The 26477-nt window shown below is 40.1% G+C and overlaps 1 protein-coding gene across 2 annotated transcripts in view; it reads left to right on the forward strand.

The window, feature by feature from the left end:
• Window positions 1–591: 591 nt before the first annotated feature.
• glra1 (glycine receptor, alpha 1) overlaps window positions 592–26477 on the forward strand; it is a 127540-nt gene continuing 101654 nt past the window's right edge. For both annotated transcript variants that reach the window (XM_032527600.1, XM_032527601.1), the window contains exon 1: window positions 592–1144. In XM_032527600.1, the coding sequence (XP_032383491.1) occupies window positions 1074–1144 (71 nt within the window). In that variant the 5' untranslated portion in view covers window positions 592–1073. The remainder of the gene's footprint in view (window positions 1145–26477) is intronic.

The raw sequence follows: 26477 nt of genomic DNA on the forward strand, positions 1-26477 counted from the left end.
GGGAGACACTTACGAGACGAAGAGAGAGACAGCAGCAGGAGGAGGAGGTAAAGAAGAAGTAGAGGGAGTAGAGGAAAAGGAGGCAGACGTGTTCTACCTGCAGACCTCCCTCTCTGAGCCGCGGCAGCAGCAGCAGCGCCGGGACTCCCGCAACAGCCGACACGCACGGATCCAGAGCGTCGCACCGGCCGCCTCTGGGATCCATGTGAGAGAAAACGTGCAGATCTGAGAACAGCACTCCTTCTGTGTGGAATTAGGGAAATACAACGCACATGCACAGTTTGCCAGACCCTCTGGAGACAGTGATACGCAGATTATTCCTGCAGTAAGAACAGCCTGTGATTCCTTTCTTTTTTTTCTTTTCTTCTTTGTCTTCCACCACTGATGGAATATGTTTTATTTCCCCGTCAACCGCGGTGGGTCGCACGGACTGGACTTAAGAGTAATTGGGTGTAAGTGTGTTAATTAGCAGCAGCCTGTGAGCGGCTAGCCTCCCCCCCCCCCCCCCCCCTACCCCCCCCCTCCCCTCTCCCCTCCACCCCCCACTCCTTCGCTTCCCATCTCTGCCCCCCCACCAAAAGACGAGCTTCCTCCCCCGCAGACCCCGGTGTCTCTGCCTCTGTCCGTGGTCCTGAACACAATCTCGGGGATATTGTGGATTTTTTTTTTTTTTTTCCCGCCGGCTAAGCGGCTGCGCTGGAGGCGTGAAAAGCGGACACAGGCATGATTTCATGGCCGGTGAGGTCATGAGCATCCCGCGGCTCGGTACCGGCGACTCCGGGATCTGAAACACACACACACACACACACACAAACCACACACAAACACACACACACACACACACACACACACACACAGACACACACACACAGACAATAAGCGGAACATTTTTCGGCTCACCTTGGAGGTCATAAACCATATCAAACCCCCCTCCCCTCTTCTCCTCCTCCTCCTCTTCCTCCTCCTTTTCTAACACTAAAGGATTTTTTTTTTTCTGGAGTGGAATTCATCCTCTCAAGAGTGTGACCCCCCCCCTTCAACAACACCTTCACCCCCCTAACCCTCCAAACAAAATGAGACTGGCAAAAATGTGCCGACTAAACGCGCTGGGGATCTATTTGTGGGAAACGATAGTGTTTTTCAGGTAAGCAGAGGCATGAAATGGACTTCACTTCTGAAAGCATAACCATGTGTGTGTGTGTGTGTATGTGTGTGTGTGTGTGTGTGTGATTTGTGTGGATTCTGATAACATTGACACATTTGCATTTGTATTGCTTTGCTGCCATTTGGGGCGTGCATGAAAACCAGAGCTGCCTTCAGAAGTCTTGAAGTGTGTTTGTGTGTGTGGGGGGGGATTGAAGTGAAATCTTTTGAAAAGTTGCCTCTGTGGTTGGGTGCGTTATGGCTCATGTGCACGTGCAGGCTGTACAGTGAGTTGCATTAAGTCGCATTGAATCCATGCAGGAAGAAATGAACGGGGGGGCAAAACAGCGCCTACTAGTGGGTGGTCTGCGTGTTTATGATGTGTTTCTCCAGAGTGTCAACAGGCATGTGGGGGGGTGGGGGGGAGAAAGGTACCCTCTCAGGGTGCCATGTCTTGGCATTTATATGATGCTCTTAGTTATGACTAAAGCTGTTGATAGCCATAACAGATGCACACAAACACACACAAACACACACACACACACACACACACACACACACACACACACACACACACACACACACACACTTTCACACCGATGTTTAAGCTTGTGGAGGTCATGTGTGTAGACTGTAGATGTGTTTTCCATCCATGTAAAGGTGACTTTTAATCCAAAAGCAATGAAAATATGAATCATGTCCCTCATTTCTTAGTCTCTCTTGTTTACAGTGACCTTTCCTGGGAAAGTAAAGCTTATCTCATTGGTCTCGCCGGTTCAATAAGACAATCAGTTGTTGTAATTTCAGTTTTTATTACAAGCAATCCATTAATCGATTAACAGCAGTTGAATCCGCTGCTGCTGCACTGGTTGCACATCAAGCAGATCCACAAAACACCAAAGGGAAAAACAAATAGCAGATCCGTCACATCAGGAGGGGCAGCCACCCCCTCTTTGTCGATTAGTCGATTAATCGCTCGTTTTGGTGTTGGTTGATTAGTTGCAACCAATCCCGTTGCAACTGATTAGGCTTTTTGTCATCTGTAATAATTTATTTCCAAGAAATGTATGAGCACATCTCTGGTAAACACAAGATTTAAAGTGGTGCTTTTGCATGATTCTTTGCGGAGAAACTCAGTTTTACAGATCTGTCGATTAAATCAACTTATCAATTAATCGACAAAATTAGTGTTTGTTGTTTTTTTCAGCCTTTCTGTCTTTAGTCATCAGGACAGCTTTAGATATGAAAGGGGGAAGACATGTCAGACACATGTCAGATCAGAAGCCAGGGCCTCTGCGTGGAGGATTAAACCTCTACACGTGGGCGCACACTCTACCGTTTGAGCTAACCGGGCGCCCAAATGAGTGTTTCTTTAGTCCAACATCCATTTCTTTACTCTCTGAATTCAAATATGAGTTGTTTTTTTGCAGGATGCATCACAATTTGACGTAGTAGGCATACTTTTGCCAGCAGCTAGGAACATCCAGATATATTTTGTGCATGTTTTCTTTTTCTATTTTCCCCTGGTGTACCCGTGTTGATTTTATTTTTAGGTCATCTCCTGTTCCCTTTGCTGCTGGAAGCAACACTTACTCATCCTTGTTACCTACAAAGTTGCCTCTTCATCAACGTCCTCTTACATGCACGTATGCTAAACCCCTGAGCCACCAAAACCTCACGTTAGCGTTGCAGCAGTAGGCGGGGCTTGTGGTAACGCTGCCACGCAATTGGACGTTGCAGCCATTATTTCGTCTATGACAAATGAAATAAAAACTAAAAAACATGGCTATTGTCACCATCAGTTGGTAATTTTAGAACGGGCTGGGTTGCACATAATGATTATTTTCACTGTCGATTAAACTGTTGATTATTGTGTTGATTAATAGATTCGTTTTTTGGGTTTTTAAAATGTCCGAAAATGGTGAAAAATGTTAGAAAATTGTGAAAAATGTCGATCAGTGTTTCCCAAAGCCCAAGATGACGTCCTCAAATGTCTCGTTTTGGCCACAACTCTGAAATATTTTTTTTACTGTCACAGAGCAGAGAAGAAACTAGAAAATATTCACATATAAGAACGTTGAATCACAGAATGTTTCCTCTTTTTTGTAGAAAAATGACTCAAACTGATAAATTATCAAAATAGTTGCCGATCAGTTTAATAGCAGACAAATGATTGGTCTTTGCAACATTACACTTGGGATTCGGTAATTGCCAGTTTTGTGTTTAAAGTGAAATTCTATTAAATGAATTGCCAACTTTTTTGGTAATCAATGAATGGGTTTCAGCCATTTCTTATGAAAAAAGTAAAAATTCTCTGTCAGCTTATTATCCTTCCTGTTGTCCTTGGGTCAAATTTGACCCCTTTAAAAAATGTCTATATCTGAAATGTTTCTTTTTTAACCAAATTACTACAAAAAAATGGATTGGATTCCTTACAACACTTTCATTCCTGACTAAACTCATCTCCTCTGATCTTAACTATTAGTCAAAATAATTCATAATTTCTGCTTTTTGAACTCAAATATTAGGTATAATAAATGAGGGTTATTGACCATGAATTCCAAAAAGTAGTGTAAAACTAGTGGTAGTAACGTGGTGTTAGTGAAAACAAAAACAAAGTCTGAAAAATTTTGACCCGAGAGGACAACACAAGGGTTACATATGAATATTTCCTAGTTTCTTCACTCCTTTGTGACAGTAGTCTGAATATCTTTGAGTTGTGGACAAAACGAGACATTTGAGCAGTGTTGTAGTCAAGACCACCTAAACCAAGACCAAGTCATCACCAAGACCAGAGTGTATCGAGACCCAGACAAGACAGAGACTTTGAGGGGTTGGTACCAAGTCAAGACCAGATCCAGATTTGTGATTGAGCTTCTTCTCCTGTCCCGTGCATTGACTTTGTTGGGAATGCGTGTAAAAGGGGCAGGGAGCGGGGGTTTACGGTACCAATTTTTTAAATTAGATATAAGTCAAGTTATTGGTTGTATTTGCAAGTTTTAACACATAGGCATGAATCAGACAATGCAAAGGCAATTCAGTGATGTCCCTGCAGTTCAGGTCTTGGCCGGTCTTGAAATAAAATAAAAACAGAGTCCTCTTTACCAAAGACCGAGACGAGACCCAGTAAAAATGCAGTTGTTTCCGAGAAGGGGCCGAGACCTTCAAAAATTCATCTGAAGATCAGCATGAGACCTGAAGACTGATCTCAGGTGCTACAACACTGCATTTGAGGACGTCATCTCGGGCTTTGGAAAACACTGATTGACATTTTTCACAATTTTCTGACTTTTAATTGATCAAACAATTAACTAATCGATTAATTGAGAAAATTTTCAACAGATCAATCAACAATGAACATACAGTTTCTGAAGGTGGTTTTGCAGACCATCGGAGGACTGTGTGCTAGATAGATCAGGTGGACGGTGGAGGAGGAGGTTGGATTCAGGAGTTTTTTGGCTGCGGGCCACTATGGGACGCCTAATGCATCATCAACAAGGTGAATGCATTTAATAAAGAGTGAAAAAGCATCTGATGTCACTGCCCTGCCCAGTTAAATGGCTCTCATGGGATCATGAATAATAGCATCAGATTTGGAGTTTGTAGAGTCCCACATGATTTATTCATTTTCATAAAGTATCAACACTTTTAATACTAACTTTTATTTAGAGATGCAAGACGTATTCAGATCATTATTCAAGTAAAAGTTGCAAGATGTACTTATATATTTAAAGTGCAAGTACTTGTGCGTAGGGTTATGTAAAATTGTGTATTCTTCTATTGGATCCTTATTACTGGCGTTAACAACTGGAGCTAGTAGAGTTTGAAAGACGTATGTGATTACCAGCCAGGCCGGATGAAAGATGCTTTTGCAGTGCATGATGGGAGTTGTAGGATCTAGAGTTTTTAGAGCTGGAAACATAGGCCCTGATTTACAAAACGAACGTATGACAGAAAACAGGTGAAAGGTCATTTCTATGCAAAGCTCGCCATTTATCAATATGGACGTGAGCGGAGGCTCTGATCAAATCTCACGTCAGGTTAAAACTTGTGCACGCAAATTTTTGAGTCTTGCGTTGCAGCATGTAATCAGTTTAACAGAAGAAGGAGAAGTCATTAGCTGATCACTAATCAGCAATGGCAGATCTGGCTCTTTTATTAGACCTCCATGAGTCGGTTCTCTATGAGTGTTTTTCCAGACCCTTTGGGTGGTGGTCCACAAGGCCTCAAAACCGAGAATATATATTGGGGCGCGAAATTTCCAGCTGCTGCATTTATCAATGTACGACCCTTCTTCCACTCTGATTGGTGTGATGCGAACATTTCATGAATCACATGTGAAACCTGTCGTAAAATGATTTCTGCGCCAATACCTGCGCTGGTTTCTACGTTAGGTTGATAAATGAGGGCCAACGGGTCTAAAAGCCCCCATATGTCCAGTACATACTGTATGGCTCGGCTCTGTCCATTTGGACCAGTATACTCTGTCCCTTTTAAGTTGTCATACTTTATGAAAGGAGTTTCACACAGTACTTGTGTAGGAAGGTAGAACCCAACCTGACGCAGAGATGGGGACTCAAGTTTGAGACCTGGACTCGACACACACAGGTCCTTCAGAGAGTGGTACACGTCCCCAAAAGACTTCACACTCGACTTAAACCAGACTCTGTCATTCATCAGAAGCTTTGGCTTTAGAGACTTCATACAACTTCAGACAACCAGGGGCGGAGCTAGAAGTGCCCCCCCTGAAATTTGACAGCCCCCCCCCTGGTGCCCCCCTCCCAATCCATTGGGTTAAAGTGCTGTCAATCTGACAATTGGATGGATCAGAGTACTGTCACTTGGCTGCCTCTTTAGCCAATCGTCCCAGCCCTTGTCACATGACCAATTCATGCTTCCATGGTGACCATCCAAAATGCTCATACCATGGGACCAGCACTGGATTTTTTTTTCAATGGAAACAATTGAAACTACTAATGAATGAGATGTTTTATTTAGCAGAATTACATTGTGTTGTTCTATTCTATCAAATATTTCCTACATGTCCTATAAGCAGATTTTCTACGCTGTATTCTGATAAAATTTCATTTCCATGCGTTGCTAGTGAAGTTGCATTGCTACAAATCCTCCAGATGTGTTTACAAAACTACATTATACATTTTTTTAATTTGTTTTTCTTTATTGGGAACAAACTGCACACAGGGAATGAGCCAATTTACTTTTACCCGCTGTTTTTTTCCCCAATTTACACCGAATGCACATTGTATGCAAATATCTCATGATATAATTTGGAATAATGTGTTTGGCTCCTGTTTTGCATTTCCAACCTGCAGGGTCCCCTGCACGTTTCGCTCTATTGCATCATGTGTTTGAATAATATTTCCCTGCACGACCTCGGAGGTGTTTCAGTATGTGAACTATCAGAGGCGTTTTTCTACGTGCTGCAGAGACTCCCTTCTTCCCATTGAATAAGGTAGCCGTTTTACCCATGGGCTGGGTGGGCTGGGTTGTGGGGGGGGGGGGGGGGGGGGGGGGGGGGGGGGGTGTTTGAGGAGGAGTTTTGCATTCAGCACACACTGTTTAGTTAATGAACCAGAGTCGGGATTTTGCCGTCTCAGCTCCCATGGTCGGACTTTGCAGTTTGCTCCTAATTGATATCTCTTTCACTTCCATCCAGACCGACCCCCCCCACACCACACACACACACACACCAACACACATCTCATTCCACATTCCGCCTATTACTAAACATTGATTAGCCTGGGCAATGGCCGGGGCCAGGCCTGACGAATTCAACATTTAATGCTCGCACATATCTCCCCCCTCTCTCCCCCCTCTCTCCCCCCTCTCTCTCTCTTTCTGTCCCCACTCTAATCATTCATCAAAGAGGCAGGAGAGGAGAACCGAGGACTGAGATTGAGACTGGACCCGCAAGATGTTCATCAGTGTTCAAAACATTTAATCTTGTATTCAGGTTTTAAATCTGGGAATTCTGTCAAGATGAGTGAAAGAAAATGGCAAGAAGGTGAGGTCATTTCTCCTGATGCCAGCACATCTCAACTTCAATTTGCTAAAGTTTTTAACTGTATGTACAGTTAAAAAGGATTTAAGTCAGAATTATGAGAAAAAAGTCAGACTTAATTCTGACTTGATTTTAGAATTCGGATTTTTTTTTACTTAAAAAAAAAACATTTTAGAAAAATCAGATTAGGGCCACATTTTTTCACATGCTGCCCTGATCCTGAACAAAATGAAGAACCATATTTTAAAACACCGTCACTAGTTTGAGGAACACCAGTGGAACGAGTGAAGCTGACCCTTGACCTCAATATAGAGAGGCAGCAGTCAGCACTGTCCGTCTTAGATCTCAGGCTCCCTCTGATAATGCTCATTATTAAATATTTATATTAGACTAGTCACTGGGGATCAGAGCACCAGCTACTCCAAATGTGTACAAAACCCAATCATCCAATCAGAAAACAGAACAAATGATTGTCATGTTGCAAGTGTGTTAGCCTACAGTCTATGGTTGTTGTTTTTTTAGGGATGGCAATGTTGTGTACTGCTTTGGGGATACTGCATTGGAACAGCCTTCTATTGAGATGTATAAGGCTGTTAAAAACCTGTATGAAGGTGTTCTCTTAATTGAGTCATGAGTGGGGCTATTAGGTTTTTTAGACCTAATCAAACTAATTGAAGTCACATGTCGGGTCAGCTGATTGTAGGCAAGGCAAGGCAGCTTTATCTGTAGAGCACATTTCATTAACAGGGCAATTCAAAGTGCTTTACACAAAAACAGGTAAAAAATAAAAACAGATAAAACACAGAAGAAACAGTTAAAAATAAAAAAATAAAAACAGATAAAACACAAGAATAAAAGTTACAGTCCAGTATAAGAAAATAAACATCAAAGCAAGGAACATGTAATGCCTACATATATCCCTTTTGTCATAATGAGTCCAGTATTTTCCTGAAGAAGACCCAGTAGGGTCAATCGTTGCCTTTGTATTAATTTATGGGAGCTTAAAGCAGCGTTGCGGACATGTTTTTCTCACTTATTATAAAACTAGCCTACAATATAACGGCCTACAGGTCCAGCTGAAATGTTTAGACCATTAAACACACACTGTTTGAATTGTTTCTTGTTCATTATTATGCATCGAGTACTTTTACTTTTAATACTTTGAGTACATTTTCCCGATGACACTTACATGCTTTTACTTAAGTAACATTTTCAATGCAGGACTTTTACGTGTAACAGAGTATTTTCACAGTGTGGGGTTAGTACTTATACTTAGGTGAAGTATCTGAATACTTCTTTCATCACTGCTATGAACCATAGCGGTCCATATCTGAGCCAGAATCACAGCACAGGCCCTGACCTTGAGGTGCACCGGGTGAACGGGACCGTGTCCTCCAGCGCATCGCCGGCTTATATCGACCGCTGGGCAGGAATGATTTATCAAACCGGTGTGGGCGTTGCATTAAGAGAATGCCAACGCACAAACCATGACCATCAGGGAATACCAATCAGTCAGTCTAAGTGATTGACAGGCCTTTGAACAGCCATTGACATCTCTGCCTTTGCTTTTTCTGCCGGGCAGGAGGGGGTTGTTGAAACAGCACAATTTCGTAAGTAGTAGGAAGCTTTGGGGGAGGCTCTCCTCTACAACATGGGGTGTGTGTGTGTGGGGGGGGGGGGGCTTGTTTAACTATATTCCTGGGGTCTGACAGCTTTGTGGGGACCAAAATGCTGGACCACACAGCTTTAAAGGGCTGTGTGGGGGTTAAGACTTGGTTTTAGGGTTAGGGTTAGAATGAGGTTATGGTTAGGGGGAGGTTAAGGGTTAAGGTTAGGCATTTAGTTGTGATGGTTAAGGTTAGGGTTAGGGGCTAGGGAATGCATTATGTCAATGATGGCTCCCCACAAAGAGAGCCACACACGTGCGTGTGTGTGTGTGTGTGTGTGTGTGTGTGTGTGTGTGTGCGTGTGTATGTGTGTGTGTATGTTTGCCCGGATATTTCTAGATGTATGGCTCCATGTATGCATGAATTAAAGCCTTTAAATGTGTGTGTCTTTTGCATCGAATGTGCTTACCTTTTGATAAAAAAAAGGTTTATGTTAAATTCGCGGTGTATTTATAGTTCGCCCACAAATTCCCCTCGAGGGAAATTTAGATACAATTATGGACTGAATTTATTATCTCACAGTTGTGCAGGAGCGGAAAAAGAGAAGTACATGGCTTTTCTGTTTACGCTTTTAATCAGGTATCGGAGGTGATTTACACCAAGGCTCTGTGTGTGTGTATGTGTGTGTGTGTGTGTTTGTGTGTGTGTATTTTTATAGCTTCATTTGCCGCAGTGCAACCGCAACAAATAAAGCATCTCCAGGTTCCGAGAGCTCAGCTTCTCCGGAGAGACAAACAGTCGTTTCCTTTTCCTCTTTTGATCCGGTGCTTTTGCTCATTTCACAGCCGCCTCGCTGTGATAACTCAGATTGATCGCCTCTTTCCTTTCTGGGGGCTCACACAGATCGTTACTATGCACAGCAGCATGCAACAGACTCCTCAGTATGCAAACTATTCATCTTCACCAGAACAATATGTGCAGAGTGTGACCTTTCCCTCTATAGATTTCTATATTCAATGACACCCAAGTGGAAACAGCGAGCTGTTCACATAAACACGTCATCTCGACATTTCACCTCTGGGCTGAAATATAGCCCCAGTAATTATAATTATAATTATTAACAGGACCTGTTCAAGGGGGAAATTAATGCACAATCCATATCTATAGAGACAATGTAATCCATCATTTCCATTGGTGGAATGTAACTAAGAACATTTACTCAAGTACAAATTTGGAGTACTCATACTTTAAATACTTTAAAAAAAGAGAAATATTGAACTTTTGACTCCACTACATTAATCTGAGAGCTTTAGTTACTTTAACCTTGTGTTTCAACTTTTTTCAACATCTTGCGCTTTATTGTTAAATTTTATTTTTTCAGCTTATCGTCGCATTATTTTTTTTCTGTTTTTAAGTTGTTTTTTTTCTCCTTTTGTGTTGCTTTTTTTTTTTACTTTTTTTCTACATTTTTGAACCTTTGTTTAACATTTTTGTCACTTTTACATTTGACACTGCCCCGGCCCATACAGGTTTTACATTTATTCTTGGAATAGACACTAAACCTCCTTTTGGAGTTTGGAAAGCAGAAATATGCTATAAATTTAATAAAACACCCCAAATTTAATGAAACTAGTGTACTGATCCTTCATTTTACCTGAGAAGAGCATTAAATGGAACCATCCATTTTCTTTTTTGGCAATTTCTGATATAGTTTTTTTTTGAAAATGGGTCAAATTTGACCCAGAAGACAACAGAAGGATTTACAGATTAAGATTGTTGCACACAAAACACATTTAGTTTATCAAATTATAAATTTAACCACCCAACAATATAATGTCAATATAATAAGTTCAGCTGAAATGATTAGACCATTAAACACTCTATCTAGTTTCTAAGATGGGAGGATGTTTCTGCATTGAGTACTACTACTAATACTTTTAGTACATTTTCACAATGATACTTCCATACTTTTACTTAAGTAAATATTTCAATGCAGGACTTTTACTTGATACAGAGTATTTTTACAATTTGGTGTTAGTACTTTTACTGCAGTAAAGCATCTGAGTGCTTCTTCCACCTCTGATCATTTCTATTAGCAGGCCAAATATTCGGTTGGCCCTGTAGCCAATTACCTGTCTGCTACTGCAATGTTACCCTGAGCTGGCCTGGGCCATCTCTACACACACACACACACACACACACACACACACACACACACCACACACACACACACACACAACACACCACACACACACACACACACACATATCCCACAGTAAATTAAATCAGGCTCTACCAGTTCGTGAAATAAATTGATGATTAAATGTGGTGATTCAGAGAAGGTCATTCGTCGTCTCTCCTGAAGTATTTCAAGTAAAGAAGCCCTGGATGTCAGACGCTGCCTGTCGAGTCTTGATATTAAATAAATGTCCTTATCCTGAACTCGCAGGATAGACATTGGGACAGAATTGACATTTTACAGAGAACACGGTGACTTAGAAAAGTGAAAGTCTGGCGGTTTGTTCATTAAATAAAAGGTTAGCCTCCACGTAGACGGACAAAATACAAGCGGTGACAGAATGACTCCCTGGACTGTCATGTTACCTTGAGTGATATTTCACTTCAGTGTAACATTTCGAGTTGTGGCATTCATTAGCTGTGGTAAGTGTTGGCTGTCGTCAGTATTTACGGTCAGGCCTCTGTTTTCCTACAGCCTGATTGTAAGTTCCAACTAGAAGTATGAACATAATGAAAAGAAAAAAAAGTCTCCGTTCTGGGTTGTTTTTGTAAAATGGAAGGTCAAACTTGAAGTGGAAAAACATAAGGGAACCATTTTCCCGGGGTTGCTCCCGTATTTTAAGGCCATCCCCTAGCGCTCTCCCGTTTTTGTTGTTTCTCACAGGAAACTCCTGTAATTCCCGAGGCCCTCAAACTTTATTATGAATTATCATCATACGCGGATCCACATGTTTTGTATGTTTGTCTTAAGTCATCCAAGTTGCAAGATTGTCTATAAAACCCAATGCATGTTAAGGTAATGTGTTATTTAGAATTTACTTGTAGTCATTAATATGGACGGCAGACTTTTGCACCATATACAACAACAACTGAAATTCCCCAGCACATAAATATATGGCAAAGGAAAACAATTTTAGTAGGCTACAGTCAACAGCCTCTAAAGCAGTCATACGCAAAGTTTTTTCAATAATGTACCCCCTTTGAATTGTTTTTAAGCCCCCTGACGAGTGCAAAATGAGCACAATACAGCGCTGGCAGTGATGGATTTACTAAACAAAAACCTAACTGAAAAACATCTAAATGCTACAATTCAAATGTTTAGAATCCATCACTAAGATCAGTCATTATTATAGTATCATTCTTTTCAGAATAAGGCATAACATGTTTTTAACTTGGCATTTTGCAAAAATCTCAGGTACATCCTTCGGTACTCCAAAGTACCTTTGCAGTGTTAAACAACAATAAATAAAAGTCAGGGGTCAGAGTTCAGAGATCAGGGTCGGCTGCAGAACTGAGCCCCCCCAGGAGCATGCTGGGATTTATAGCGTTGTTCCAGGAGAGAGGTGGAGAGCTCAGCACTCGGCGCTGCCAGCTGCCCCTCTCAGAAATCATCCCGTGTCAGTTAGCATCCCGCTTCAGCCAAATTAAAGCTACTGTGTTATTTATGAACCTGCCCTCAGCCTGTTTCATTTGTTCTGCCGGCGCCCAGCCGATATTTATCACTTGCATCTCCCATCATAACAAATCATAACATATATATATATATATATATATATATATACAGTGTATATATATCTTTTTTCTGTGATCAATCTCCCAAGTCCTCTAATGAAAAACGGATCGACTGCTCTGGTGGAGTTCGCTACCATCTCTACAATAATTAACTTCTGGGCAGGTTCATTTCCAAAACTTGATGTATGATAATACATTATTGATCAGCAGACAGATTTGCACCATATATAACCGAGTATATTATCAATGTCCCCTCAGGGCTGGAACTCAGTTTCAGAGAAGGGCAATTCTTACATAACTGTTTTGCGGCTACGGTACATTTCTGTAATCGAAGTGGAGTTGGACAGAACAGAAGATAGATGTGTACATCCGGTTTTGTTGTTGTTCAAGCTATTTAGAAAGACGGGGGGGAGAGTTTTCAGTGTTTTCTAATTTCAGTTAAAAACTATTCTGACAGACAGCCTGCCTAATGAGCCCGCTCTTCATTCCTTATCGCTGTCATTCTGCCAGATTCCAGCGCTCTTTAATTTCCTAAACGGTTTTTATTTGGGACATTGCCTTTTCTTGTACACTTTCCTTTTGTTGCAATTTTATTAAAATCAGGTCCTGTTATTTTATACTTTACTTTTTTAATAATTTAAAACATATACGTTTTTTTGTTGCATTTGTTTTTGGAGTTTGTGTGCCTTTCTGTTTGCATTGTTTCTGTATTTGCAGCGAGTTGGTGTATTCGGATGTGTTGTTAAATTAATGAAGGTGTTTTCTTAATGTGCTTGTGTTTTGTCTGTTTGCGTGTGTTTCATTAAGTTGCGGTGTGTTTGTCCCTGTCGGCCGCCGTAATATACAAACCTATCAGAGGCGCAGATCGCCACACAGTTTTCGTCAATGTGGCAAGAAAAATAAAACAATCACAAATGTGACAAAGAGTAAAGATTGACCGCTAACAAGGTCTACGCCCTTTGGTTCTTATGGTTTGTGTTCCCCAAGGCATGAAAGGAAATGACGTTTTAGTGGGCGTTGCCAGTAATGCCGACCTAGTCTATGACTTTAACCCTCCTGTTGTCCTCGGGTCATATTTGACCCGTTTTTAGTTTTTTTAATCACAAAAAAGGGGCCTTCCAAATAAGCACTGAAAATGTCAGCATTATAAATATCAAATAACTTTGAAAAAAACATCAAAAAAAGCACACAAAACATTGAAAAAGTGACAAAAAATGTCAAAAAAAGCAATAACACGTTGATAAAAACCCTTTTTTTCATGGTTGACGGGAAGACAACACAAGGGTTAAGGTAAAAAACCATGTCGCGCTCTGTCGCGTAGTTCAGAAATACAAGAAAAACTGTGGAACATTAATGTTTGATGCAATAACAAAATCACCGACAATGTATGTTAAATCAAATAAACAATCCTGAATCTCAACACTGACAGTGATGAAGAGAATATGAGAAATGAAGGAATCCTGGCAGATGTATGTGCACAGGCGCCTGGGTAGCTCACATGGTGGCGCGCGCCCATGTGTGGAGGCCCGGTCCTCGACGCACAGCCACCGGGTCGGCTTCAACCTGCAGCCCTACGCTGCGTGTCAATCCCTTCTCTCTCCCCTTTTATACATAGTAATAACAAAAAAAGATTTGAGATTTTCAGTAAAAAAACATCAACAAAAAAACCCAGATGTTATTAAAGGTGCCCTGGCACACAAAACCATTCTTTTAATTTTTTTATTATGTTAGGTCCCTATTAGAGTTCGGATCGGGCCTCGTTTTTCTGTCCGAGCCCGACCCGAGCCCGACACAGTTAAATTCATTTTTTTAGGCCCCATTTTTGTGTGGAAAGCCCACTTTTATTAAGCAACTGTAGGGAGGCATTCGGTACTGGCAACAGAAGAGGGCATCAGCGCACACGGGGCAACAAGCTGGTCAGTCTGATGCCATGTTCCCTGAGCTCATTAATATTCATGAGCTTGCCCAGTTGCGCTGGGTAAAGGATGTTGATGGCCAGGCTCTCATTGGCTAGGTGTTAGCCAATCAGAGTCAAGCAGCGTAACTCGTGGAATATTAATGAGAACTGGCCCATATGGAGCTGAGTCTTCCGCAGGCTTTCTACACCACGCTAGAATGGCTTGAAACAAGATAACCAAGGTAACCAGGGCATTTTTTCCACAAAAAATTCCATGGTGGAACTTTAGACATTACCATAAAGAAATGAAATACTTTTGGCAAGGCATCTTTAAATGTTTAATTAGATGCAAATGTGGACAACTAAATAGAAAACATGCAGAGGAATCATCTCAGAGTGGGCTGCCGCCCCCTGGGACTCAAACTAGGCACATTTTGCAGTCTGGGAACTTCAAATTTAATTTTCAAATTGCTCTCAAAGCAATTTCAGAAGCTTTAATATCACATGCAACATATTGGACTCCAAAGTATCACATGGTGCCTCACAGCACCATCACTACATGCATGTTTTAACAGAGCAGGTCCCAATGGGAATCAAACCCTGAACCTTTGCAGCGTATGTTTAATAATTCTTTTTAATTTACATAATGGACCGGGGCATTCAGCCTACACTGTCCTGCCTACCTACTTGCATGTCTAAATGCATGTAAATGTTAACCCTTGTGTTGTCTTCCCATGGACCATGCACCTTTTTGTTTTTCTCGACCAAGATTAAAAATGTAAATGTTTGTCACTACGTCCAATGTTTTTTTTTTAAATGTTTTTCTATTTTTTTCCCCACATTTAAGAAGCTTTTCCAACATTTTTCAACTTTCTTTTATCTACTTTTTTTTCCAAATGCTATAAAATTAAATAAAAACACCCAAATTCAATACAAGTGTTGAACTGATCATTAATTTCACTTGTGAAGAGCGATGTAGGGAATCATCAACGTTTCTTTTTGTTTGACAATTTGGTTGAAAGAAACCCAAATTTCTGACATAGAAACTGTTTGAAAATGGGTCAAATTTGACCCGGGGACAACAGGAGGGTTACAATTGTTTTTCACTTTTTTTAATCGCTTTTTTCTAAATTCCTGGTCAATAGACCTAGTTCACATGATTTTTGAGTTAAAAAAAGCAGAATTATTAATTAATTTGCACAATAGTTAAGATCAGAGGATGTTGAGTGAATCACAGACAGGTTCATCAAGGATCACCTGGCTCAGAGATTCAGCTAAATGTTAAAAAGGTTGCAACAATGGAACAAAAGATGCAAAGGTCACCAGTTCCTGCAACAAGAACTAATACTACGTCCATCAACAGCCCTGTTTTCTGTGCAACGAGTCCTCCAAACCATAGGACAACATAGGCCATGTATTCTTACCCTCTAAAATGACCCACAGGAGCGTTTTGGTGTATTTCTTTTAACTTTGGACCGAGCCAGGCTGGTTATTTACGCCTGCTTCCACTGTCTTTGCTAAGATAAGCTAATTGATTGGTATTTATTCTTCTTTTTGAAAAACGAATGAGACTATTTCCCAAAGTGTTGAACTATTTACTTTAAGGTGGATCCAGCTTTATTATCTGTTGTTGTGGCCCTGTGTCAGAACCTAGTTCTAACAACTTGATTATTCCAATTTGGTGCTCATATGTTATATAGTCCTAAATTTCTGTGGTTTACCACATAGCTTAGGAACGTCCCCATTGAGATTAGAAATTCTTTATTAGGAATAATCCCTTGAGATGTGACATCTCGTTTTCGAGGGGGTCCCTAAGGGCAAAGAAAATATACAGTACATTCACATGTAGACAAGACAATTAACAAAACAGCTTGAGGGGAATAATAAAAATAAAAATAAAAAAATAAAATAAAAATAAAAACATACACCCCAAACATACGCACATACTGACAAACAAAAAAAAAAAAAAAAAAAAGCTTTCCATCACACCAAAATCACCATATCCTTCCCATTCCAACCAATAAATATTAAACAAAAAACAAAAAACAGTTATAGTTAATAATAATAATAATAATAACAGTTAAGAAATAAATAAAATATACATATAGTATGTACAAGTATACACACATAAAGATACATGCGCACATACGTTTACACAGTTACTTACAAATATATTCATATACACGACACACACAAATACATGCATACATACTGTACGTGTACATACATGTAAACAAACAAAAACATTTAAAAATAAATAAATAAATAAAAATAAAAATATCAAGTATAAGTATCAATTATAAATATCAAGTATGAGAAAAACAATTGCAGCTTGTATGCAAATAATTATAAAGAGACATCTTAAACTGGTGAAAGGAGGAAAGAGCTCTAAAAGACCTTGGTAAACCATTCCAATCGGAAGGGGCTTTAAATTTAAAAGCTCTCCTCCCAATTTCTTTAGATATATGTGGTACTGAAAAGAAAAGATGGTCAGTGTCTCTAAGGCTATAGGATGATTGATATACAATCAAATGTTGTTTCAGATAAAATGGGTAATCTGAAAAAATACATTTGTGAACAAACTGCAGCCAGTGAAACTGACGTCGAGCATTTAGTGATAAAAGATTCAACGACTGATACATTTGACAATGATGCGTCCTGAATGGACACCTCAGGACAAATCTGCAAAGACTATTATAAATCACATTCAGAGGCTTAAGATTGGTTTCAGCTGTGTTCTGGTAAACAACATCTGCATAATCGATTATAGGTAATAATAATTGGGTAATAATTTTTAATCTGATCTGTTTTGTAAAACAATTAATTGAGCGATATAACATTCTTAAGCTACAACTTATTTTTCTCACAAGAGAATTAATATGAGGTCTAAAGGTAAGTTGGGAGTCGAGCCAGAGGCCCAGATATTTAAACTCCTTAACATATGTTAAAGGTGTACCATCCAAAAATTTTACCTCAAGAGAGTTATTTTGCTTATGTAGTGCAGATCTAGTTGCAAAAAGCATGCTATAAGACTTCTTATTATTCAATAAAAGCAGATTAGAAGATAACCATGTTTGAATACGACTAAAATCAAATTGAAGTGAGGTTTGAATCTCAGATATTTTATATTTAGATGTATATATAACTGTGTCATCGGCATATAGATGAATCTGACAGTCAAAGCATATTTGAGGAAGGTCATTTATAAAAATAGCAAATAAAAGGGGCCCTAGGGAAGAACCCTGAGGGACACCCGTTTCAATAATACTAGACTGTGAAAGAGTAGCATTAAGAGACACACTTTGACGTCTATAGTGAAGATATGCATTAAACCAGAGAACAGCCGATTTGGAAAGACCAATAGCATATAATTTATCAAAAAGAATATAATGATTAACCATGTCAAACGCCTTAGTGAGGTCAGGTCTTAGTGAGATAGATAGATAACGTCACACAGCAGTGATTGCTACATTTTACTTCAGTTTCTTTGTTGATTTTAAGATAGTTTAGCAATGATGAATGCATTAAAAGTCCCCCACGGGACATTGCAATCCATGTGAGACTACGTAGAAATCAGCCCTGTCCATTCAGGGTGTTAAAGCAGATTTTTAAACAGAAAACAAAGTTTAAACCACGTTGGAAATGTTCGCATCACACAACCAGCAGGAACATAAAATACAGACCTGATAATCTAGTCTGCAGATGCTGCAAAATCGCCCCTGAATGGACCAAAATCCTTCCTTTAAATTCCTCTAACCCTCATGTTGTCCTTGGGTCAAATTGACCCGTTTTTCTATATCGATGTTCTTTTTAACTACCCAATTAATTACCATGATTGATTCCACACAACGCTCTTTGGCAAGTACAAATCTCTACTTTCATTAATTTTGGGGCGTCTTATTCATTTTTATAGCATTTGGAGAAAAGAAATGGAAGCGGTTTTGAAATAGTATTGAGTAAAAGTTGACATATTCCAGTTAAGAAGTCAAAAAAAGGGGCAAACATTGAAAAACGCGTCGAAAGTGTTGAAAAAAGGGATAAAAACGTAAGAAAAAGTTAAAAACATTGACTAAAAGCGTAAACAAAAGTGTTGATTTTCAATGTTGACGGGAAGACAACACAAGTATTTAAAAAAAAAAAAAATTTAGGCTTCTGCTGTTATTGGAGCAGTGGAGTGTGTGACGCAGGTCAGCCATCCGAGTATCAGGCCTTCATTTGTAGTGATGAGCGAGTGTTTTGTGGGCGAGCCAGGCAGCCTATCTGTTAGTGCCAGGGAAGCGAGCAGCCCTTTGCTTCCCTGAGTGTTACTAAATGCCAGGATGAGATCAATTAGGGATCCAGGTCTTCAGAGGCTTTAGGAACATAATGAGGAACACTTAGGGCTAATGATTGGAGCCTTGCATTAGCCTATACTTCGCTCTTACTCCCCCCCCCCCCCCCCCTTCTCGCTGGGTGCATATCAGACACTGGCACAGGACGACTCAGCATGTTTTTTCTTCTCCTTTGCTGCCTCAGCATTGGCCACGATTCTCCGAAGTAGCCAGGGCCAGGATTGATCCAAAATAATTAAAGCAAATCCGAACTTTGATCATGGAAACCCAGAGAACAGGACTCAGGAGAAGATTATCAAGAAAAGCAGACGGAAAGGCCTTGGGCGACTTTCGACTGTGTCAGTGGTTGTGTGCCGCGTACGGAGGTCGATTGTGAAACACTCCAATCCACAGTGGCCCAGTTCCAGTCCATTAAAATGTGCGTGTTTACGTATTGAATAGCAATGAAAGCATTGTGATTAACACCCCTGGTTAAAAAACAGATTGATACCGTAACAACAAAGAGAGTACAAAAAATGAAAAAGTTGTTATGTTGCTGACACAAAGGAGAAGTAGAAGGGGAAGTTTTCTCTTGAGTCATTATGTAGTTTTATTTAATGAGGTACTAAAAGTGATGTTGAAATTATTATAACTAACATTAATCAAGCTGGTCGGATGTTCATGTCCTGCGAGTACTACTTTGAGGACCAGTGTTTTAACCCAAAGTACAATCTGTTTTCTAATCATAAAGCTTTAGAGTGTAACATTTTCTATTAATGACGTTTCCCTCATTAATGAGCATCCGTTACATTCAAGCTCAAATGAGTTGTCAGCAGACTATCACCTTCACAATTCTCTCTGCATTTTTCAGTATGGCTATGTTTACAAAACGGTGTCGTCCGGCAATTTTCGCACACTTAAACCCGACTGAAAATAATTGCCTCTAGTGTTTTAAAAAAATTGGTGATTGATGCGATCATAGTAGTGACCCTAGCACTCCCATTCAAAGGGCCATATAACCAAAAAATGAAATACGCTCAATCTAAAAAGTGGCACTTCTGTCCTTATTATGCTTTTAAAGGTCTCATGGCATGACTATTCCACTTTATGAGGTTTTTTAACATTGATGTGAGTTCCCCCAGCCCGTCTGTGGTCCCCCAGGGGCTAGAAATGGTGATAGGGGTATCCTGCTCTGCCTTTTGAGAAAATGAAAGCTCAGATGGGCCGATCTGGAATCTTGCCTCTTATGACCTCACAAGGAGCAAGGTTACCTCCCCTTTCTCTGCTTTGCCCGCCCATAGAATTTGGCCCACCCATGAGAGAGAGACATCATGGCTTTCAAACAAGCAAAGTGACAGGGGGTCAAGGCCAAACCCCCAGCCTACACCTTCCCCCCCCCCCTCCTCAAAAGCTACAGACTCAAAAATGCCACATACTAAGGAAAGCTCATTGTGGGACTGGCTCTAGTGGCTGGAATTCTGCACCAAGGCTGAATTTTGGGAAAGAGACTTCAGATACAGTATTAGGGACCACTAAGGTCTACATAAAAGAGACTTCAGATACAGTATTAGGGGACCACTAAGGTCCATATAAAAGAGACTTCAGATACAGTATTAGGGGACCACTAAGGTCTATATAAAAGAGACTTCAGATACAGTATTAGGGGACCACTAAGGTCTATATAAAAGAGACTTCAGATACAGCATTAGGGGACCACTAAGGTCTATATAAAAGAGACTTCAGATACAGTATTAGGGACCACTAAGGTCTATATAAAAGACTTCAGAGACAGTATTAGGGGACCACTAAGGTCTATATAAAAGCGACTTCAGAAAAAGTATTAGGGACCACTAAGGTCTATATAAAGAGACTTCAGATACAGTATTAGGGGACCACTAAGGTCTAGATAAAAGAGACTTCAGATACAGTATTAGGGGACCACTAAGGTCTAGATAAAAGAGACTTCAGATACAGTATTAGGGGACCACTAAGGTCTATATAAAAGAGACTTCAGATACAGTATTAGGGGACCACTAAGGTCTATATAAAAGAGACTTCAGATACAGTATTAGGGACCACTAAGGTCTACATAAAAACATCCAAAGAGCACCATGTCATGGGACCTTTAAACAAAAGCTTGTCTTGAGTACATTCACAAGAAGACCCTAGGTTGCATTTTGGTGAGAGTTACGCTTTAAGATGTCTGGATTTTTCCCAAATTAAATTGCTCCCTAACGGCATAGAAACATAGTCATGCTTTCACTTTCTATCTTAACTAAAGTCTTATGTTTTTAAATAGCCTACCACATGGCAGAGATTTCAGTCTGTGAAAATGACAAACAAAAAGTGGCTTCATTGTATTAAGTTGTTTGTGTGACTTACTGGAGCCTAAACGTCTCAGAGTCATTGTCCCTGTCATAAGCCACACCTGTGCTTTTCCTGCTAAGACGAGTGTCCCTAACAATTGGTCTATTGGCTCGTTGGAGCTCCTGTACCTTTGTTGATGGCAGCTGCTCGGGTGTTGAAGCTGTCGCACTGTGTCTGGACCTCTACGAGCCAGCAGACTCAGCATCATGAAGATAATATTGAAAAAGACATTTCCTGGGTAGACACAGCTGGAGAGAGTGTCTCTCCAGGTGAGAAAGCAAGTGAAAAAACACACAAAAGACAGTGCAGAACTCCCTTTTCACTGTGTACGCTATATTATGCTTCATGCTATCATGTTGTTGTTTGTTGCCCGTGTGTTTTGAACTTTAAGTCCACAGATATTTCTGCTTTCTTTCTCCTGTATTAGAAATGATCTATAGTCAGCCTGAGTGGGAAGTGGATTATGCTGTCAATTGGTTTATTCATAGAAATGGAGCCAGCCACATTTACAGCGTGAACTGTTTAGCAATAATATTAAAGCAGGTGGGCTTTTAAAAGTCCCAATCCGATCTACATGCCAAGCATTTAAGCAAATGATGCAGACACCTGACAGATGTTTGGCTCTGTGATCAGGGTGACAGCTGTATTCCACAAACGCTGTATGTATGTGATATGATAGCTGTTATTGATATATATGGCCTGTCCATATTAACATTAATAAGTACATACAGAGAGTGAATGCCATAGAACTGTCTTTTGGAATCTAGTTAAAAAAGTACATACATTTCTTCAACATAATTCTTGTAAGGCTACATTAATATTGGATCTTGCATAATTGCAGATACCAGGATTTTAGGCAGTATTGGAGGCATTTCCGATACTGGTATCAATCAGTATCGGAACATCTCTAGTCCTCTAACACTTAGAGGTTTAGGGGCATTTGTACTACTCTGCACAATGACAAGAAAGTTGAATCTAATCTAATAAAAGTAATTTAACAATGTCAGTGTAATTCACAGTGTTTTTTGTTTTAAACCCCCAACGTTGCCTTCCAGGCAGCGCTGCATGGAAGGCACAAGGATTAGGAAATGGTTACGGTTAGGTGCCTTGAAGTCGACGTTGGGGGTTTATAACACCATTGAGCATAATTCACCCTGACGTAGTGTCCCAGGCCTCACGTCTGGCGGAAATTATCTTTGTGTCGAGGACACAGTGGTGTAATCCCAGTCTGTGACTAATCTGATTGCACCGTCATCAGCCCAGCAATGTGTTTGTTCAATGCTAATTTTAAAAGCCATTTCACATGGTTCTTATTCTTTATTGTATCATCTCGGGCGGCGAGCACCAGGCCCAGACAACAGGAATGTGTGTGTTTTTTTTCTTTTTGCGAGCGCTTGATCCCATCACACTTCCATTTGTCGTTGTTATAAAGAGGATTAAGCTCAGATTCGTCACGTCGCGACGAGAATTATTGGTGCCGAGATAATCTCTGATCCACCTAATTTGCTGTCACAGAGAGAAAGAATTGGATGAAGTGCGACGGGCCTCAAAATCCTGATGTCTTCCCATTGATCGGCGTCGAGTGTCAGCGCCTGAGCTCGGCAGTTTTGGGAGAGGTCCATTATCTGATCATTGACGGTTTAGAGATGGGTGCGTTTTCTTCAGGTCATCCATACTGATCCTTCAGGGACACTTGAGGTTGTTGGGCTCTGATAACCTATTGGCAACTGTCATTAACACCAATTCACTGCACTCGCTCTCATCAGTCACTCGCGTGACCTCCGGGGCGCATCAACAAGAGAGCAGTTAGTGTGAAATGTTTAAAACGACACAGTCATCACAGCCAGGGTAATCGCTTATGGAAATGCTGTTGATTAAATCTCAGTGGTCACAGTCATCTTAGATGATTTCACAGTTAACACAATGATTGCTGTCAGCGAGTTTAATAAGTGTAATTTAGGGTATTTCAGAGCTGCTTTCTGAAACCTTTTAATCTCTCTCAAAAGACGTTTAAAAGATTGTTTATCTCCTGCATCATTTCTTTATTTGCATTTTTCCGACGTTTGTCACTTTTTTCGTTCTTTGACTTTTGTAAAACTGTTTTCGTCGCTTTTTCCACTGTTTCCCGCTTTGTTCCCGATGTTTTTGCCACTTTTTTCTAAGCTTTTGGTGACTTTTTTTTTGTTGTGTTTTTTCTCACTATCTAACTTTCCCTTTTCATTTGGACTGAGCCCTGATATTATTTTACAAATGACAGTTTCCCCAGTCTCCAGAAAATCCAATCATGTATAACACAGTGTATATATATATATATATATATATATATATATATATATATATATATATATATATATATTATATATTTCTGTTGACATGGACAATCATTTAACCAAATATATAATATACTCTGTATGGGATGTTGTTGAGTTTTTGTCACTACAGCTGTAGAGGAGTTTAATGTCAGTGCAGATGTAGCTTTTCATTTTCCGTCTCAAAGATTGGATCTTGTAATATGTGTGGGCAAAAAAAAAAAAAAATCAATACTAGGCTTTTATTTTTAGAGGCGTGACAACATGAAGTGCAGCCTTGACTTGCAAAAGTGACCTTCTGTCCCCACAACAAGGACAGCCAGAGGGAAGTGTGCTGATGACGCACAGGACTCTCCAAAAATGGAATTGATGTATTCTTATTTCAATTTTATTGTAGCGTCACATTTCAAGTATTACCTCCAAATTATGTCAAATTTGAGGATGTGGAATAGCCTCGCATTGCCAGACCTTCCTCCACTGCACTGCGAAGACGTTGGGGTTGGTTCTTTAAGCCAAACACAATCGTCTTGGGCTGTGCTGAGCGCCGGACAGAGCCATGGTGCCTCTGCAAAATACATAGAGTCGACATAGACGTTCCTTTGACTCAGTCTGATTGGTTTTAAAATCACATGAGATTTACTGAAAATCAGTCCTACATCTGTTTTCTAGCATAATTATGTAATAATATGTGTGACCTGCAACTTTTGTAGTTTGACAGAGAAGGTCTTCCCCTTTTGTTTGTTAAAACGGTTCCGCTACTGCTTGGAGATTTCATTTATGTAATGCTGCTATGGGTCGGATAGGAAAAAACAACCTATATGGTCGTATGGTTTGGAGGACTTGTTGTTTTGACAAAAAGATTGGACTGTCCGATTGATTTTCTGGTGAATCTTGAAGGGACAACGCTGATGATGAGAGTGTTTCTGTTTTTAAAAGGCTGTCTTCCGTTGTTCTTGAACCCTGGCGTAGTGCTGCTTTCTCTCACATGTGACATCATCTTCACAACTCTGGCTTGACTTGGATAAATCTTTGGGTTTTGACAAATGTTGGCGCTGTGCACTGGCATTTAGAAAATCAACCACTTCCCAAATGTGAGTTCAGCAATTAAAGGTCAATATTTCCGGCTTTGAAGGGCCACAAATGTCACTAAACCTTGATGTATTTTGGTCCTGATTGGCCTAAAGCGTGCCTCTATCAACGTGTGCATTTGTTCCAGATTTATCTATTTTCCCAGTAGACTCAGACTGAATCATGAAGCAGCAGAATGAGTCAAAGCCCCTCAAACACAGTACAAGACTGTTGGTCATTTAGTCCCTCAAACTGGGTTTCTGCCCTCTCTGACTTACTCTGAGCCAAGCCTGGGATTTATTTACTAAAACTGATGTGAATTCCTACAGTTTAGGATACCTCACCAGTAGAAAAAGCCAAGCTTAAATATGTTAAAAATATTTCACAGAAATGATCAATTTAATGTTGTAAAAACACAACCTGATGGATGCATTTCTGTCCCTCCAAATCTTTTCAGTGTAAAATAAAAAACAAAAACAAAAGAGTAAATTAATGATTTCCTGTAAATGTAGCTGATTTTTTCTTATCCATTAATTACCACCATTGCTGTCTTGGTGATTGACCACAAGCAGAAAAAATACCAGAGCAAGAAACATATATAGATTTAAAAGAAATTGTAAGTTAGCGTGCTACAAGCTAACAATATACACAGCTGAAAAATCAACATGAAACCACCACTGTCGCATTCATCAAAATCATAACCGCTGCTGCAGTGTGATCTGATTTATGATCTTATGATCTATGATCCGTTAATTTAAGTATTTCTGTCTGATCATCAACATCATCAGTCATAACGGTTCTAATATAATTATGTGTATTGTGATTTACGATAATTGCAACAACATGAGCATCACTGTCATCATTTTACAGAGAGACAGACAGAAAGAGAGACAGAAAGACAGATAGAAAGAGAGAAAGAGAGAGAAAGAGAGGGAGAAAGAGAGGGAGAGAGGGAAAGAGTGTGTATTAACTTAAAGCAAAATTATAACAACATCTATTGCAGGAGTTTAAATCAGAATAAAATCATAATGCATATACATAGACATCATTTGATTTATTGTTGATACACTGCACTCATATCACAGAAACCTTGTATGTCCATGTTTGGTGATTAAAACAAGAGTTCATGAACAAATGCAGGTCGGTCTGTGGGTTTTACAAATACTTAAACAGGCTGACTTTGTCTGAGGAAGGCCTAAATAATAACTAATGTTTTTAAAATGACCTTTTTTTCTTGAAAAACCACATTTTTGGGACATACAAGGTTTTCACTGAACAGTGAACATTGCTTGCAGCTTTAACTTGGATTGTGTTTTGATACTCTCTTGGCTGCGTTCGTTTGTATCCAGAGGTTTTCTTCACGATGTTCTTACAGCATGATGCTCGTTAGTTTCCCCTCGACATCATCGATATCATTCACGAGACACAGAACCACAACAGTGTTATTGACATTATTTATGTAGTGTCAACTTGTTCTCAGCAGCATCATCAATATCGTCACTTATGATCATTATAATGCCATTATCAGTGTTATGATTTATGGTCATCTTACGTCTATATAACATCCTTGACGTTGTGTCGTCGCTGTTCACGACGCAGACAGACGGAGACTGCATGGCTGGGTCATTGGTAGCTGCCTCCCGGGTGTGTGTGTGTGTGTGTGTGTGTGTGTGTGTGTGTGTGTGTGTGTGTGTGTGTGTGTGTGTGTGTGTGTGTGTGGTGTGTGTGTGGCTGGCTTGGCCAGTGACCTGACAGGCAGGGTGACCTGAGCGGCTGGTAACAGTGTGGATGGAGACAGCAGCCCAAATTCATTTATTGCTCTCCACACACACACACACACAACACACACACACACACACACACACACACACACACACACACACACAACAGTCTCCTTCACAGTCTCCTTTGCCCTGTCTTGTGTGTATTGTGTGTATGTGGAAAGAACAAGAGTGTGACATAGCTTTCTATTCTAGAAGTATGTGTGTTTCCTGCAGTATATGT

This window comes from Etheostoma spectabile, chromosome 10 (genome assembly GCF_008692095.1).
Source record: "Etheostoma spectabile isolate EspeVRDwgs_2016 chromosome 10, UIUC_Espe_1.0, whole genome shotgun sequence".
Taxonomy (NCBI): domain Eukaryota; kingdom Metazoa; phylum Chordata; class Actinopteri; order Perciformes; family Percidae; genus Etheostoma; species Etheostoma spectabile.